At 44.5% G+C, this 18,778-nt stretch overlaps 1 protein-coding gene across 1 annotated transcript; it reads right to left on the bottom strand.

The window, feature by feature from the left end:
- Positions 1 to 1,544: 1,544 nt before the first annotated feature.
- Positions 1,545 to 18,576, bottom strand: SPATA16 (spermatogenesis associated 16). The gene is given in 14 exon segments (XM_058822466.1): positions 1,545 to 1,751; positions 5,493 to 5,570; positions 7,292 to 7,456; positions 10,534 to 10,646; positions 10,873 to 11,013; positions 11,388 to 11,535; positions 13,276 to 13,360; positions 14,564 to 14,653; positions 15,446 to 15,591; positions 16,625 to 16,781; positions 16,860 to 17,110; positions 18,193 to 18,269; positions 18,451 to 18,516; positions 18,519 to 18,576. Coding segments are annotated over 14 exon segments (1,782 nt in total).
- Positions 18,577 to 18,778: the final 202 nt, after the last annotated feature.

Below are 18,778 nucleotides of genomic sequence, written 5' to 3'. Positions count from 1 at the left end.
GCAGGACATCCAGCAGAATGGCCAGGAGAATGGCCAGCAGGATGGCCAACAGGATGACCAGGAGGACGTCCAGCGGGACATCCAGCAGGATGGCCAGGAGGATGTCCAGCAGGATGGGCCTGGAGGATGGCCTCAAGGATGACCAGCAGGATGGCCAGCAGGATATCCAGCAGGACAGACAGCAGAATGGCCAGCAGGACATCCAGCAGAGTGGCCAGCAGAATGTCCAGGAGGATGCCCAGCAGGACAGCCAGCAGAATGGCCAGCAGGATGTCCAGAGGACATTCAGCAGGACATTTAGCAGGACGTTCAGCAGGATGTCCAGCAGGATGGCCTTGAGGATGGCCAGCAGGATGTCCAGCAGAATGACCAGCAGGACATCCAGCAGGATGGACAGAGGGATGCCAGCTGGATGACCAACAGGACAGATAGCAGAATGATCAGCAGGATGGCCAGGAGGATAGCCAGCAGGAAGTCCAGAAGGATGGCCAGGAGGATGGCCAGGATGGCCAGGGGAATGTCCAGCAGAACATCCAGCAGAATGGCCAGCAGGACAGACAGCTGGATGACCATCAGGATGGCCAGCAGAATGTGACAGAGTTTGGACACAAGACATGCCCAGAGCAGAGGGTTGGTGTTGCTGGCAGTGTCGCATTAAATAAGGCGTAGTAAAATTTAACACAACTGAATAAAATTTAAATTGAAATTTATGCAACTCACATTTTATACCATTAAGTACCATTTACTACAACTGACATTTAAACAGATACAGCTTAGAAGTTCATAACATTAACATTAAATACAATTTAAATTGAAATTCATACAACTTAAAATTAATATAAGTAAATCTAGTTCAATACAATTTAAGCCTTATTTTATGTAACTTAAAGTTAATGCAAGTAAATACTATTTAACATAATTTAAATTTAAACTGATACAACTTAGTTTTATGCAATTAAATAAAATTTAATAGAATTTATACATATATACTATACATATCTTGAATTCATACAACCTAAAGTTAAGGCAACTATATGTTGTTCAATGGCATTTAAGGTAATACAACTTAAATTTATACAGCCAAATACAGTTTAATACAAGTTGAAATTCATACTGCTTTAATACAAGTAAATATACAATCTGATTTTAAATTCATACAACTTAAATGAATGCAATCTGAATTTAAATTCCTACAACTTAATGCAGGTAAATACTATTTAATATCATTTAAATTTAAAAGGATACAATTTAAAATTATGCATTTAAATCCAATTTAATACAATAGAAGTTTAAATTCAACTTAAAATTACTACAAGTAAATACAAATTAATGCAATCTGAATTTAAATTCGTGCAACTTAAAGTTAATGCAAATAAATGCTACTTAATACCACTTACATTTAAACTAGTGCAAGTTAAATTTACACAGTTAAATACAATTGACTACAACTGAAATTTAAATTAATACAACTTCAAGTTAACACAATGCGAAATAAGATTAACATCTATCAAACTTGTATCAATAGCTACAAAATACCTACAAAATCAACTTTTTGCAAAAACTATACGTCTTTTCTTTGGCCCTGTGGCCAGGCTTCGTGGGTTGGGAATGAACATGTTTGTATTTTCCAGTCTCAGGTATTTCTGCCTCCTTGGAGTCCAGTTGATGTTTTCCATTCCAGGGATTTGCACACGTGAGGTCTTTAAGAAATGCTCTTCTCCTTCCCTCAGGAACTCTTCAATCAGTGCCACCTGTGGTTAGAGAGAAATGCTGTCACAAGCAGGTCCATTCCCCTCTATAAAAACTATAAAGCTGCTGCAATTAATTTATTTCCAAACTAATAATCATTAGAAACAAAAATACACAAAGGCTCCCCTTGGACGGCTGGTTGGTGCCCGACTTTGCCATTATTTTTGTTTTCTCCATTTCTGTTTGGATTCACGTCCTTCTTTGCTGTGGAACAGAGCTCTACTTAAGATTCACACCACGGGAGGATCTAAAGAATCCATCTGTGCATTGCATTTTAAGCTGAAATAATTTTAAAATAAAAAATCCTGCTCTGCCGTGCCGACAGGCATGGGGTGGAGTGTAGCTTCGTCAGGCACAGCACAGAGGAAAGGTGTGGTAGCTGAGATGGAGACAATACAAACAACACACTCCATTTTCAGAAGGCTTCAAAGCCAGTTTTTATTCTAGCATGCATGCTTTTTATACATTGTTAAAAAGCTCCAAAGTTTACATTTTACTCATTGGTCAGAAGAGACAAACTTCTTATTGGAATAGAGAGTTGCAGGTTTCTCTTAATTCTCCTTCTTTTTTCTTTCTTGGTTTCTATGTCAACGACCTTGGTAGGAAATTCAGGGATAAACCTGGATCCTCCCATCAAACTCCTCTCTAGCTCAGAGAATTGGCTGCAAAACCTCTTCCACAGAAAGGACTGGGAATTAATCCAGGCGTGGCTCCTCTTGTATTGATCCTGGGCTGTCCCTGAGGTGCTCCTCAGCCCTGGCCTGGGACTGGAACTGTGCCACAAACTCTGCTTTGGATTGGTGAGGGGGTGGGTTTGGGTCAGTGGAGGGGGAGAGGGTTGATGTTTTTGAGTTTTGGTGGTTTTGGGTTGGTGTTTTTGAGTTTTGGTGTTTTTGGGTTGGTGTTTTTGGGCTGGTGTTTTTGAGTTTTGGTGGTTTTGAGTTTTGGTGTTTTTGAGTTTTGGTGGTTTTGGGTTGGTAGTTTTGGCTGTGGCTGTCCCTGGATCCCTGGAAGCATCGAAGGCCAGGCTGGACCAAGCTTGGAGCAACCTGGGATAGTGAAAGGAGTCCTTGCCTGTGCCAGGGAGTTAGAACTAAATTATCTTGAAGGTCCCTTCCAACCCAAACCATTCTGTGATTCTATGATTCTAAACTCATGAAAATATACAGTTACTGGCACATTACGACATAAAATATAAAATAGACAGAATATACACTTACACAGGCACGTAGCAACATATTACAGTGCTACAGATGCATGATTCATGTGTGCATGTGTATGGTGGGGGATGTTTCTGAGAGAGGCAAGCAGGAAAGTTTATTCACACTTCCATCTGCTGCCCTGGGGTGCTGAGGGCACAGAGAGTCTGGGAGAGAAGCTTTGCCTTCTCCTCCTCCTGCCCATGGAGCTGGCAGGGGGGATCTGTTCAGGGGATGGGATGCACATGGCACCGTGGATGATGGCATGGGAAGGAGTTTTGTGCTGTGCTGGTGCAACTTTGGTTCTTGTAATGCCAAGAGATCACTGGCCCAGGAGCAGGGGGAGCTTGGGGCTCTCAGCCTCGTGGGTTGGCTCTGCTGTGATGTGCTCAGCTTAGAAACATGCAGAGGATTAGAGAGAGGACACCTGGTGGCAACCTGGGTTTGGAGAAGTTGAGATAAAAGCCTGGGAAATCATGGACTGGCCAAAAGCATGTGGGGCTGTCGAAACTCAGGACATCCCTCTGGGTGTCCAGAGTTGCCAGGACCCCTGAGAGGGGGCTCAGAGCCCCTGGCACACAGCCCACAACACCTGTGGGTTTGATTATGACCCGTGGAGCGAATTACCTGCTTTGTATGAAGACCTGAAAGCCACAGAAATTTAAGTACTGTAATAATAAAATTATCACTGGGCGAAAAAGTAGATTTTGGGGTTTTTGGTATGGGGGTTTTGGGGACAAGATGGAGGGACTTGGGTGTGTCCAGCCTTTCTTCTTCTTCTCTATCTCCATCTTCTGCTGTGATGTTGGCACTTTTGGATTGGTTTAGAGTAGAAACTCACTGTCTAACATAGGTGATAGATATTGGAAAGTAATTCTAAACATTGTGTACGTAGTTTTTAGTATACACAGATAACACAGCCCCAGGGGCAGTCTGTGTGCCTGGAATTATCCTGCTGGATGGACCTCGGCAGGGCAGGAGAAAAAATTTTATAGATAAGATACAATAAACAACTCTGAGGCTGAGAACTGAAGAGCTCTGACTCATTCTTTGAACGTGTGGGCCAAAACAGAGACTTTTCATTCTTGGGGCTACAATAAACTGCAACCTCCCGAGATGGGGAATCTGGGGAAGGCTGATCCCTCCCATAGGGCAGGGTCCAGTGCAGGGCTTGGCTCTGTTAACCACAGTCACTGAGCCTGCAGGGCTCTTCAGCCAGAGACCAAATTAAAGTGTCTGCACGACTTTCCTGCACCATTAAAAGTGCCTGTTCTATCTATTCTGGGTGTCTGCCTGAGCACAAGTGGCAGAAAGAGGCAGGAAAACAGATCCCAGGTGCTGGGTGGGATGTGGGGTGAGTCTTTTAGGAGTCAGTCTCATTATCTGAAGGTTGTGATTTCAATCCTCACACAGGGCACCAGTCTGTGGAAACTTCCTTTGTGGATGCCCTGGATGGGGAGACCCCTAAAAAGTTCTGTGCCAGGAATGAGGGATGGACAGGACTTTGGGTTTTTTGGTCTTGAGGTTGTTGTTTATTTTTCTCTCATCAAAGTTTTGGTACCTCACTTACATCTCAGACTTAGCATACAAAGAGAAGGGACCAAAAGTCACAGGACACACAGATTTAAGGCCTTTTAAAGCTATTTTGTCCAATTAACTCTTAGAATGTACTTAATTTCTACTTTTTTACTAATAAGTAATTATTTTTTTGTTCACACAACGTCTGTATTGAGGTTTTGTCTAAATAATCACTTTGTGCTCCCAACTGCAGAAAATGGAGTAGATGAAGAACAAGAAGATCAGACAATGCCCAAAATCCTCTATCTTGTCTTCTATCCACCTCCATACTAAAAACCCAAAGCTCCAAGTTTTTCACCCTGTGATAAACTATGGTGTTATCTATTTCTCACACTTGTAGATTCCAATTCATCCCAAATCTTGGAAGCTTTCTCCCTGGATGAAGGTTAAAAGTGTTCCCTTGAGGGTCAGGACTTCTCAGGACAGGCAGACAAATATTTCCTGTGCCCTGGGTTCCAACCCAAACAGGACACCAGAGCAGCAGCAGGATTTACAGCAGCTCTGTACAGTGTCTGTGCTGCTGGGGATGCCAGCAGGCAGCAGCAGAGCAATGATGGAATGATGTTCCTGCCCGGAACTTTGTGTGGGAATGATGTTCCTGCCTGGAACTTTGTGTAGGAGTGATGTTCCTGCCTGGAACTTTGTGTGGGAATGATGTTCCTGCCTGGAGCCGTGCTTTGGCATGGTCTGCCTGTGCTTTCCATATTTATAGAACAGAATAAGTTCTATTTATTATAGAGTAAATGTGGGTTCCCCCAGTTAGAGCTGCTCTGGCACATCAGCTGCTGCCATCACTGCAGTTTCTGGTGCAGCACATCAGCTGCACTGGTGCTTGCACAGCAAGGATGCAGCCAGAGCCTCACAGACCCCACAGACACCTCCCTGGTACCTCCTCTCTTTTCTTCCATTTGAACAGAGCAGACTCAGGGATGTTTCCTGCCCAAGGAGCCCTTTGCAGGCTGTTACCTTCTGTATTTTGGTCCACACACGCTCTCCAGTTTTTCCTGCCAGGATGTCCATGGCATCTGCCATCAGTGACTGCAGCTGTGGCACCAAGATACAATCAGTCAGCGTGGAATTCACTGAGAAATAATTTCTCTGAATACACAAATTAAACCCTAATTCAAATCCTTGGCACTCTGGTGATTTTTGTGGCTCATCTTGCACACTGAGCATGGCAAACTCATCTTTTCTCCAGTCCTTGCATCCTTGTGTGTCTAAAATAATTTATTATTGACTCCCCACAGTCCCCTTCCAGGGCAGTCCTGGCACCCTGCACTCTTCCCAACCCCTGGAAAATGTTCAGATACTCTTAATTCAGAGACAGAGAGACAAGAGTTGGGTCCAGGGTGTGCTGCCCTTAGCATCAGTGTTGCAGACAACTTTTATGAAAAATGCTTTCCTTAGGATTTTTCGTCCTGAGAAGCTGAGAGGCCTCAGAAACAAAATGTAAACATTGATTATCTGCTGCTGTGGAATGCAACAGGTGGATCTGTGATTGGCCCATGTTGGGTGTTTGTAATTAATGGCCAATCAAAGTGAGCTGGCTCGCACAGACAGCTGAGCCACAAGCCTTTGTTATCATTCTTTGCTATTCTATTCTTAGCCAGCCTTCTGATGGAACCTTTTCTTCTATTCTTTCAGTATAGTTTTAGTGTAATATATATAATGAAATAATAAATCAAGCCTTCGGAAACATAAAGGCAGATCCTCGTCTCTTCCCTCATCCTAAAGCCCCTCTGAACACTGTCACACATCAGTGTTTAGGAACAAACTGGGGAAAACTGGTACTTGAGAGCTGTGCTATTGCTGCACTCCAAACAATTCTCTTCCAAAATGCTGGGTTGAGTTAAAGGGAATGCAAACAGAAGTTTTTGGTGTCTCTTCACAAGGGTTTTACACAAGGAATTAAGATCTACTGCACTATAGGTGTCAGCATTCCTGGGGTGTGCTCGAGGCACAGGGCTCAGCCAGAGGTGTCCCTTCAGGGGACGAGGAGAGGCACCAGCTGCCCACTGATGCACACAAGCAGATGTTTCCCCCTCCTCTTTTCTCCCCAACCCTCTGGACACCATCACTTTTGGCTGCAGCAATCCTCCCAGTGCTGAATGTGGAGCTGGGCTGGGTCAGGGCCCAGGCTCTGCTTCTCAGCAGCCCCAGGGATTCTCCACCAACCTGGGGCACCTCTGCAGCAATCCTGACCAGGAGCAGGCAGGCAGGTTTGTTCTGAGGCAGGGAGCTTGTGGGGCTGGGACCCAGCATAGAAAATCAGTTTTCCCTCCTTTCCCCCTCCCCTGATTCAGGCTGGTTTTGCTGCAGGTGCCCTTTGAGGTCAGAGGTGTCAAGGCAGCAAGAGCTGAATCATTGCAATCATTTTTCCAGACTGATCTGGGGAGGTTTTGGGGCAGAAAAGGGATTTTCAATAGGTATTGACAGGTGAGGCCTGGTGGTTCTGTCACCAGATCAGCTCCTCCTCTGTCAAAGCACTGAAGGAGAATTTGAGAACTCTTTTAGATCCCCACATTGGACAAAGGACTTCCAGAGCACAGGGCGTGTTGGATTAAACTCTTTTCTGACCCAAAGATGGGGCAACTGAGAGGTATCTTAAAAACCTTTATTCTAATTTGTCAATGTAAACCTTCTATCAAACTTCAAGAATTCTCTACAAATCCATTTCCCACAAGGGTGGAAGTACAGAACTCTGCCCTGGCCCTTCCTGCTCTGTCTCCCAGCCTCCAAAACAAGTGTTGGAAATCACAACCTACCAGCTCGTCATCCTCCTGGGAGATTCTCTGCAGGTAGGGAGCAGTGGCCAGCTCAGCCATGGCCTGGGCCATCACCTGGGCCTGCTCCTCCCCTCTCTGCAGCTGGCTGAGCAGGCTGGCATGGTGGAACTGCTCAATGGCTCTGGCACAGGGGCCACGCTCGTCCTGTGGGGCCAGGGAAGGAGAGGAGGTGAGAGGAGAGGCACAGGGAGCACCCTGATCCCCTCGGGGTCCTGTGCCTCCAGGCTTCTCCTCAGTGTTTGTGCTGCTCCTGCTCTCAGCACCTTTCAGGCCTGCTGCTGGGACAGGCTCCAGAGAGGCAGCAAGGGCTGGGAAAACAAAGATGTCATGATGGATGGGAAGGGGGGGCAGCAGATAACAAACACAAACAGTTTTCTCCTTTGGAACTGGCTTTTCCATCAACCCCTCCATTGAACATTGCCTGGCTTTCCTGGGTGGCTTTTCCAGCCTCAGCCCATGGTTTGGGTGCCAACCCATGGTTTGAAAGACAGACCCTGGAGGAACTGAAGCCTGCAGGGGTGGTCTCTGGCCACCAGGCAGCCAGGAACGTGGCACACTTGAAGCATGTTCCAGCTTTCCCAGCTTAGCCAGAGCCATGTGTGTATAAATAATGTAATGAACTTCAGGCTGGGTGGCTGCAAAACCAAGGGGGCAGAATGGACTTCTCTGAAGTGTTGCCATGGTTTGGTCAGCTTGGCTTTGGCACTGAGCTGGTTTGGTCAGAACCAGCCTGAGCAGAACAAGGAGCTGGATTGCAAATGAGGAAGAGAGCAGCAGAAAGAAATGTTTGTTCTGTTAAACCCCAAAGATATTATTTTTTCCTCTCCAAGTAAGTTGTAAGGCTTGAGTCTGTAGCTGAAGTTTGGCCATTTTTAATTTAGCTTAGGTGTGATGGAAATAAGATGGAATCATGTTTGCAGCTTGGAGACAATTGTGGGATGCTTTAAAAGAAACAAAAGTGGCCCAGTCTCAGTCAGGGCCATACAGAGAGGTCAGTGCCCAGCAGCAGAGCAGCTCTGGCTCCCAGGCAGAACTGGCACTGCCCTCTGCTCCTTGGGGCAGAGGTTCCATCTTGCTGGGATCACTGAATGCTCTGAAAACTGAAGGGAAAGGGAATAAATTTCCCCTGACAATGGACATGGACCTGGCAGCTGTTTTTTCCAAACCAGTGACTCTCTTTTCTCTCCTGGGGCTTTCCTGCTCTCCCTGGCAGCTCTCACAGCAATCCTTGGGGCTGGTTATGAACCCTCAGGCCCCCAGTTCAGCCCAGTTGGTGGCACCAGGGTAGCCCTTGCCTAAATTTGCATTTTGTATACAATAAACAGCATTTTGTATACAATAAACTGATGTTTGGATACAGTAAAGGCTGCTGCCTTATGTGGTGCTGGGATTTCACCTGGGTTTTCTGGGAGTGCACTTGGGTTTCAGCAAGAATATTTGAGTGTCAGAGGGGAGGTGTAGAGCTGATAGGAAATGCTGCTGTGTGGGAACAGTGTTAATTCCTGCAGTGGGGACTGTCGCAGCTCTCTGCTCTCATCTCTGACAGGATGAGTTTCTTTTCCCCGTGTCCTGAAAACCAAACCTCTCTGCTTATCTCTGCTGCAACTGTGTGCTCCTGTTGCTCCAAATTCATTTACAGAAGAGGGGAGTCATGGGCAGTGCAAAACCTGCCTGATTTCAAAGATTTTCCTCTTTCTGTTACTCTTTTGAGACTGCAGTAGTTGCAGTAGAGGAATCTCACCTCCAAAAGCAAAGAGAGAATTGGGGGGGGGGGGGATCAAAAAAACTTTAACATTGCAGTTTTTCTGGGGCTTTCAGAAAGACCAGGATTTGGTTGTGTTTCCAGTGTCCAAACCACACTCTGTTTGTAGTTGTGGCTTTGAAGGGAATGCTCCCAGCAGGAACAGATCCTCCCTTTTCCCAAAGCTGCCACTTCCATGACTCTGAACATCAGGAGCTGAAAACTGAAGGAGCAAGAAAACTGAAAAGCAACTTTAAGCTTAAACTGTACCATAGTAACTCATGTGATTGGAGAGTTTTGGTCATCCAGAGCCAAGAGCAAAGGGCTTCAGGGAAGCCCTGCAGAGAAGCATCTGTGTGTTTCCTCAGGGCTGTCTGCCCTCCATCCACCCCCCTCCCTTAGGCCAGTGGGATATTGTCACTGACATGTTTTATGAAAATCCTTTCGCTAGGGTTTTTCTCCTGAGGAGCTGAGAAGCCTCAGAAAATAAATGTAAATAATAACTATTTGATGTCTGTGAGATGTGGTTTGGAGGTTGCTTACCAACAGTGCATCTTTGATTGGTTGCATGTGAATTGTCTATAATTAATGGCAAATGGCAGCCAGCTGTGTCAGACTCTCTGGGTCTGTCACATTTATTATTTTTTATTTACTTTTTTACTTTTTATTTATTCACTTTATTATTCCTTTCCTTTCTAGCCTTCTGATGTCTCCTTGCTCTTTCTTTAGCATAGTTTTAGTATATAATTTTCTTTTCATAGAAGAATATGAATGATATTTAATACAATATACTATAATAAAATAATATAATATTAATATAGTATAATATTATAATATCATACATTAATTATGACATACAATCAATATATATTATACTATTATATATTAATTATAATATGAAATTATATAGTAATTAATATATAAATAGATTGTATATTAATACGATAATGTATTAATTATTAGTAATTATACTATATTATAATGTTTTAATTTTAATATATAATTAATATATATTAATACATTAATATATAATATATTTACAATACTATATTAATTATAATATACTATATTAAGTATAATATAATATAATATAATATAATATAATATAATATAATATAATATAATATAATATAATATAATATAATATATTATAATAAAATAATACATCTACCTTCTGAAACATGGAGTCAAGATTCTCATCTCTTCCCTCGTCCTGGGGACCCACAAACACCACCACAGTCAATAAAAATGGGATAAAATTGCATGCAGAGGGACTTTCAGGAAGCTGTGGCCGCTGTTAAGGACCACAGTTAGGTCCTTTTCATTTGGACTCCTTTTCAAAAGAGTCTGAACCCAGCAGACCCCTGTTCTAATTGACAGAGCGTTTCTGGACACTGCAGGAGCAGGAGCAGCAGGAATTACCCCCAAAGCACATCCCAAACACCACACACCCCATCCCAGCAGGGAATGGGATCCTCACCTTTATCTTGGAGCTTCCTATAAAAGCCATGGCTGCCATGATCCTTTTCCCAGTGTTCTGCCAAAATGTTTCTGCCTCTTCCTCCATGCTGGGACTGAAAGTTGTTTTCTGGCCTGGGAAGTGAAATCACAGAGCCACAGAGGCTGTGTTTATTCATCTCCATCTTTTAGGGGATCTGTCAGGATGTTGGGTGAACTGGGGGAGGAATGAAGGGGATGGGAAGAGCTGCCTGGGCTGTCAGGGCTGGAAATGGGTCCCGAGACACTCCTTCCCCCACATTTAGTAAGGATTTTGGGGGTCACCCCCAAGCCAGACAAATTCTTGAGCAACTTGGCACACCTGGAAAGACTGGCAGGTTTTGAGTTACAAACTTCTCCACAGTTTTCCCAATCTCTTTGTTTCTGAAGCCCAGAGTCAGTAAGTACTGCTGGCCAGGATGAGACTCAGCCTTCTCTGGCAACAGGTGAATTCCATGAGGATCTGCACAGGGAAAGGAAAATAATTCCCACTTTCATATTTCCTTTCAGTTGTAAGAGAAGTTACTTTTTGGGAGAAAAATATGAGAAGTCTAAGGGGTGAAATAGTCTCCAGAAACCTTCCCGAAACTCAGACGACAAAACCAATGCATCCAGCCCTCACTGGGCCTTGAATCTTAGGGCTCTGCAGCCTTTTGCATCAACAGCTTCAATTTTGCTGATGCCTGAGATGAAGCATCTTCTACCCAATTCCCCACAGTGCTGTGGAAGTGTCTGAAGGCCAAGCAGCCCAAACTCTTCAATTCTCTCCAACTCTTCTGAATTCAGCTGCACAAACACAGCCCACAGTGCTTGAGGGCAGCTGAAACCTGCTGTCACCTGTAAATATGTGCTGCACATAATCTGGGTGCTTCTCTGCAAAGGCTTTGGTGGCCTCCTTTATCTTGTCAGCCTTGTCCTCTTTCTCAAAAGGTGTGTACAGAACAGAAAAAGAGACTTCTCCATTGAGGGCTTCTTGAGTCATAGCCTGAAAAAGGGAAGAGAAATGATAAATTTAATGTTGGGTAGAGGCTAGTTAAAAAAATCCAAACAAAACAACTAAGTGGTTTGGAAGGATACTCCGGGAGCAGCTGGGCAGCACACTCAGGCACAGGGAATGGCCCCGTGCAGGAGTTGGGCTCAGCCATCCTTGGGAGCCCTCCCTGCTGGGAAGGATGAAAATTCAACAGGAAAATCTCACAGATATGTGTGTGCTTGGCAGAAAGATCTGTGAATGTGGAATCTGAGAATGGAATAGAGATGGAAGCAAGTTTTGATATAGAAGAACAACAGATGTGTAAATTGAGGTTTGCTGAGCCAGTCTTGCTGCACAGCTAAGAAAGCTAAGGTTATGTTGAGTTGGAAAGAGGTTTTGTGACTTAGAGCAAAGGATAAGCTGAGCACAAACAAAAGGAGGTTTTTACCAAGCAGAAAGGCACCACAGGCAAACAAACATGCTGGTGGGGCACGTAGAAAAAAGGTCTCAGAATTTTCCACTGCAAGAAAACTGAAAAGCAACTTTCAGCTTAAACTGTACCCTACTAACTCATGTGATTGGATAGTATTAACCATAATGTGGTAATGAGAGTAGTTATGACAGGCTGTGGGTAAAAGTAAAGGGATAGATTGGTTGTTAGGTACTGGGATGCTCAGCAAAGAAGAGTATATAATGCAATATAACCAAAACTGAAGGGTCTGCAGGCTTGTGTGCAGCTGGAGCTGACAGCTGTCTGTAGGCACAGGCTCTGTCACCCACAACCGTGGACTGCTGTAACATCTTGGATACAATAAACTGCATTTTGTATACAATAAACGGCATATACAAAATGCAGTTTTGCAAAAGAGACTTCATTTTGTATACAATAAAGAGCACTTAGTATACAATAAAATGCATTTTGTATACAATAAAATGCATTTTGTATACAATAAACTGATGTTTTTGTACAATAAGCAGCATTTTGCATACAATAAATGGCATTTTGTATGCAATAAACTTATGGTTGCATACAATAAACTGCAGTTTGTATACAATAAGCAGCATTGTGTATACAATAAACTGCATTTTATATACAATGAACTGCAGTTTGTATACAATAAGCAGCATTTTGTATACAATAAGCAGCATTTTGTATACAATAAATGGATGTTTTTATACAATAAACAGCATTTTGCATACAATAAACTACATTTGGCATACAATAAACTGCAGTTTGTATACAATAAGTAGCATTTTGCATATAATAAGCTGTATTTTGTATACAATAAACTCTGTTTTGCATACAATAAATAGCAGTTTATATACAATAAACAGCTTTTTGTATACAATAAGCAGCATTTCATATACAATAAACTGCATTTGGTATACAATAAGCAACATTGTATTATTTGTATACAATAAGCAACATGTATACAATAAATTGATGTTTGCATACAATAAACTGCATTTTGTATACAATAAGCAGCATTTTGTATACAATAAGCGGCATTTTGTATACAACAAACTGCAGTTTGTACACAATAAACTGCATTTTGCATACAATAAACTGCATTTTGTATATACAATAAGCAGCATTTTGTATACAATTAAATGGCAATATATGCATTTTGTATACAATAGACAGCATTTTGTACACAATAAGCAGCATTTTGAGGAGCCCCTTGGACTCCCACACCTCCTCTCATGTCTCTCCCACCTCCTCCCGCCCCGGTGTGGCTCCCTGGGCCGTACCTGCCAGTAGAGCTGCAGGAGGTCGCTGGTGTCCGGCGCCGCGCCCTCGGCCAGCACGTACAGACACTGCGCCACCATGGCGCTCCTGGGGACACAGTGTTTGAATGAGAGCTTGGCTAGGCCAATGTTCAACCAGCAATCAATTTATTAATTAATATGGTAAAGTATGAGCAGTACAGCACTGGGTACGGTGGGGGAAGTTTTCCCTCCAGCTGCACACCGATAATGGATGGTTACAGGTATTTGTAGGGGTACTCATCAGCTTTCTCAGCAGTTTCTATTCCAATTTTTACTCACCAGCAGTTTCTATTCCAAATTTTTACATCACAATTCTATACACTATTGTGATTTAGTATTTTTATGTTTTTGGCTATTTTTATAACCATTTTTTAAGGAAAATTAATCCACAAACACCAGAGGTTTATGTTTCAAAAGGAGACAGTGGAGTCCTTTCTGGCTTTATTCCAATAAAGGGAGAGGCCGTGGGGCATTCCCCTGGGATCTCTTGAATTTTTGGAGGATTCAGCCTCCTTTTCATCCCAATTTCCTGGCTGCATTTCCCTTCTCTCTTTCCCCATTGGCTGAGGTACTTGAGAGGTTCAGACTTCCCAAAACATCTGATACCAAAGATTTCTCTCTAATGTATAACCCTCCCTTTTAATTTTTAATTCTTACTGAATTTAGAGATTTTTCTTCCCCATTGTTTCTTTCATCTTTCAATGTCTAATTTCATTTATCAGCAAACCTAAAGTTTATTTGTAAAGAAAAATATCCTTTTTCCATTCATCCATCATTGGAATCCTTCACGTTGTTTCTTTTATCTCCCAGTGCTAGTTTTATCGACCAGCAGATCCACAGCTTGTTCGTAAAGTCAAATCCACTATTCCTCTCAATTTTATTACTATTAAACTTTTAAAATTTTAAAAATAAGTGGTGTTTTTCACGCAGGGAAGGGGCTCTGCAGCCAGGCTGGAAGGAGGTCCTGTTCAAAGAGTGCCAGGTGAGCTTTACACCAAAGCTTACACAAAACTCCCAGTCCTTGTCCAGCCTTTAGACAAGCATCAGCAAACACATTTTTAGCTCCCTGAACTCCTTGCCAGCCCCAGATGTCATTTAGGGCCACAATTGGGATTTTTCACATTACAGCAACTGGGAGCACTGGAGCTCTGCTGCCCCTGAGGTCACACACACACAAACCAAGGATTTGGGCAAAGCCTGGCTCCTGGAGGATGTCACTGCTGGGAGCTGTGGGAAGGGATGCACAGGAGCTCCCTGGAAGCATAAATACCTGGCAGCCTCCGAGTATCTGTGCAGGCACCGAAAGCAGGCGGCTTGGCGCAGGTGGTTGCAGAAGTGAGAGGGGTTCTGGATGATGCTCCTTGGGGAGAGAACAGGCATGGACAAGGTTAGCCTGGCATTTCTTACACCACTAAAGCTCCTAAGAATCAAGTGGTGCCTGAGGCAGGCTCCAAATGCACTTCTGCTCTAAAACTCATCGCTACATCTCAAATGCCAGGTGAACTCTCGGTCTCTGCCTCCCTCCCCCTCTGTCTCCAGCTGTGATTGATGAAGAAAACATTACTAAAAATATTACTTAAAGATTCTTTTCGTTGTGGTTTCTCTCCCTCTCTCTTCAGCTTTGATCAGTGAAGAAAACATTACTAAAATATTACTTAAAGGTTCATTTCATTGTGGATTTATCCTAAATGCAATTTCATTAGGGGTTTGTGTATTGCTCTAGAAAAAATGCTCCAGGGATAATATTTTCTCTTGCCTTTGGCATGTAGGAATCATGAGCAAAACTGCCATAGCACAAGTTCTTGTTAACCCCAGGCTGCCCAAACAGGAGCAGCAGGTGTCTGGCCCATTTCCCTGGAAGCACTGAGCACCTGGAATGTATCACAAGGTGAACCTAAGATAGTTTTAAATATTAATAATTTTAATATTTTTAAAATTAATATTTTAATACTTTCTGTACAAGGCATAGGTGCAGCGTGGGTGAACCTTGGTCTGTGTGTCAGACCCTTCAAGAGATGCCGTTAGTCCAACTTAAACATCAACTCCACCTGTGTGTTCTCTTGATTCCTCTTTTCTCACTCATTCATTCCTAGCCTTGGTTTCAGTTTGGATTTCAGCGTGAGCAGTGAATCCAACCCTTGTTTTCCCTTACCTGTGGGAGTGATGCAGAGCAAGGCCAGGCTGCCCCAGTTTTAAGTAGCAGATGACGAGCTTTGACTCGATCCAACTGGCGAGCCTGGAAATATCATCTGGGGAGGACTTCAAGGGATCCTCTAGAGCAAAGCCTTTGCTGCAAAGCTGCACATGAAACAAAACCATGATTTCCAAATATCAGAATACACCATTTGCTGGGTGAAAACACTTTTTGTGACTGATCAGTGGAGAAAACTGAGGTCTAATAGGCTCGGGCTTTAACTAAAGTCAGCATTACAAAAGCCAGTACAGAGGACAGAAGGGTCTTTCAGGGATTCTCTGTGTTTTTGGTTTTTGAGAGCTGGATTTAGGGGCTGCTGAGGAGGGCCAGCCCTGCAACTGTGATGTCCCAATCACTCTGTCCACAATCCCAGGGATGAATTCCCTCATCCATTTTCCTGGTATGTCTGTTCACCAGCCTTTCCTCTCAGGAGGAGACAAGTCCTCCTTTCTTCTTAAGTGACCCATGGTGCTGTTCCTACCACAGCTCATTTCAGAATATAGGGGGCAAAAAAAGCACTTAAAAAGGATGACACTTTATCATTTTACGCACTGACTGCTATAATATTTATGGCTTTAAAAAATTACTTCAGTATTGTAGGAAAAAAAAAAGGAATAGGATATTGACTTGTGAACTGGAAAGCCCTAATATTTGACAAATGCTTTTGAATGAAGTTTGGCAGAACAGTGCTGAAAAAAGTGCAGTCCCTTTCTCAGAGTTTGAAGAAGCTGAAGGTATTGGAGTCAGGCTGGAGAGAAAGTATTAGCTGGGGCAGAGTGAAAACTCCCCAGTTATTGAGAGGGCATTTGTTGTTGATAGAGCTAAGATTAAAGGAGCATTTTTTCTACTCTGTGGGATTTCAATATCCTCCACACATCAATACAGTTAAGAACTTGGAGAAAAGTACAAAATTACCTGACATTCTTTGGTTCAGCCCAACACTTCCCCCCTCCTGTGGTTTATTTCCAACTCCCAATTCTCAGATTTCAGGTGAAATCACATCTCAGCATTTCTCTCCAACCCTGGGCACTCCAGGTTGGTGCCCTGGTTCCCTTTGCTATTCCTGCCCCAGGGAGTGCCCTGGCTTTGCTGCAGGGGTCCCAGCTGCCCTGGGCTCACAGCCCTTTAGCTCCATACCTCCAGAGCCGTGGAGAACTTGGCAGCAGCCGCGGCGAAATCGCGCTGGCGGCACCGAGCGCTGCCGTCCCGCAGGGCCGCCCGCAGCCCTGCTCCAGCACGGTGCCACCGGCTGTCCCCAGGGCCTTGGGCAGGAGCCTGAGCCTCTGCTGCTGCTGGCCCTGCTGGTGGCATCACTGGTGGCCCTGCTGCTGGTGGCACCGCTGGTGGCCTTGCTGGTGGCACTGTTGGTGGCACTGCAGGCGCCACCGGCTCGCCAGACTCAAGCTCGGTGTCCACCTCATCAGCGCAGATCAACTCTGCTTCTATTTCCCAGAGTCTGGAGAGAGGGATGAGGAGTGGAGGGCTGGGCAATGTCCCTGTGCTGCTCTCTGCTGCTGCTGTTTCTGCTTTTGTCCCCGACACGTTGCCATGGGTTCCTGCTTTCCGCTTATGGCTCGCTCTGTCTGCGCCGCCCTGGGGTCGTTCTTGGGCTTCTTTTGGCTCCTGCCACGCCTGTAAGAGAGGGAGTGGGAGGTGAGGGGAGAATTATGGGATTTAGAGTAATTTCAGAGAATCCAATCCAATCCTAGAATGGTTTGGGTTGGAATGGATCTCAAAGATCATCTCATTCCATCCCCTGCCATGGGCAGGGACACCTCCTGCTATCCCAGACTGGTCCAAGCCTGTCCCACCTGGCCTTGGGCACTGCCAGGGATCCAGGGGCAGCCACAGCTGCTCTGGGCACCCTCACAGCCAAGAGTTTCTTCCTTATGTCCAATCTAAGTCTCTTTCTGCTTAAAGCCATTCCCCCTTGTGCTTGTCATAGCTTGCCTCTGCAAAATGCCCCAGGAGAGCTTTGTTTTGTTCCCAGAAGTGATTTCTGACAATGCTTCACCATGGATTTTAGCACCAAACAAAATGACATCAAGGGGAAATATTTTGAAATTAGTTGCCTTCCATTGTTTTAACTTTACTGGATGCATTGGGATAAATAGGTTTGGAACATATTATTAAATTAAATTGGATGAAGAAAAGAAAACAGAATTAAATAAAATGCAAGTATCGGGGGGAAAATGTCTGTTCATAGTCTGGAGTGGAGATCTGATCTTCCATCTCTGCTTTATCTTGCTAAGAGGAGGGCAGGTGTCCTGCCCAGTTCCAAAATACCATCTGAGGTGCCTCTTCTGATCCCAACAAGAATGGGTGTTCATTCATGGAGAACCAATTTCACAATCTGCTCAAACATATTAAATCTGTTTCTACTCTGAGCACTTTGCTTGTGTTTAGGACACGTATTGCTGTGATTACAATTAAATTAAATAACACATCAGAGATCAGATTCCTGTTCTGTTTGTTCATGTTCACCACCAAAGGTGTTGTTAAACTGATGGAGCAGAGGGAAGAAGTCTCTTTTGGGCTAAAATGGGGAGCCAGGAATCAGGCACAGAGAAATGAACCCCACTCAGGGGACTCAGGAGAGCCATGGCCCAGCAGCTTCTCCCTTGCAGGGCTCCTGCAGTTCTCTTCCCCTCAGGGAATTCCCATTTCACAAGGGTCCTGAGCCAGCTCAGCACAGCTGGACTCACCTCAGGGGCTCTTGAGGAAGGTTCCTGTTGCAGAAACATCTGGGCAGGGAGCTGCTGGCTCAGTCCAAGCTCCTGGAAGAACACAGGGATGAGCACACTCAGGTTTGCATGGCTGTCCCTGAGGACATTGTTTTCCCTCAATGTTTTCCCAGCCTATCCCAGCTCAGGAATTCCAGCTTAGCTCTTCCTCCCCTCCTTGGGAATCCTTTCAGCCCTGGCCTTTGAAAATGGAACAAACACAACCTGCTGGAAGAGGCCTTACTTGATGATAACACCGGAAGGGAAGATGTTCTGAGCCCTTTTCCGCCTGGCCTTGAACACTTCAGGGCAACCTCTGTTTGCTGTGGGCAACCTGTGCCAGGGTCTCTCCACCCTTCTCACCATTCCTCCCTGGAAAGGGAGGAATTTCTTCCCAAGATCCAGCTGAACCCTGCCCTTTGTCAGCTGGAGGCCATTCCTCCTTGTGCTGTCCCTGCAGGTCCTTGTTCAAAGTCCCTGAGTCCCTCCAGGGGCTGGCAGAAGCTCTGAGGTTTCTCCTGAGCCTTCTTCAGGCAGAGGGGTCCCATCTCTCACAGCCTTTCCCATA

The sequence above is a fragment of the Ammospiza caudacuta genome, chromosome 32 (assembly GCF_027887145.1).
Source record: "Ammospiza caudacuta isolate bAmmCau1 chromosome 32, bAmmCau1.pri, whole genome shotgun sequence".
In the NCBI taxonomy this organism is placed as follows: domain Eukaryota; kingdom Metazoa; phylum Chordata; class Aves; order Passeriformes; family Passerellidae; genus Ammospiza; species Ammospiza caudacuta.
The sequence above is the reverse complement of the archived record's forward strand: the minus strand, read 5'-3'. Positions and strand labels throughout refer to the sequence as shown.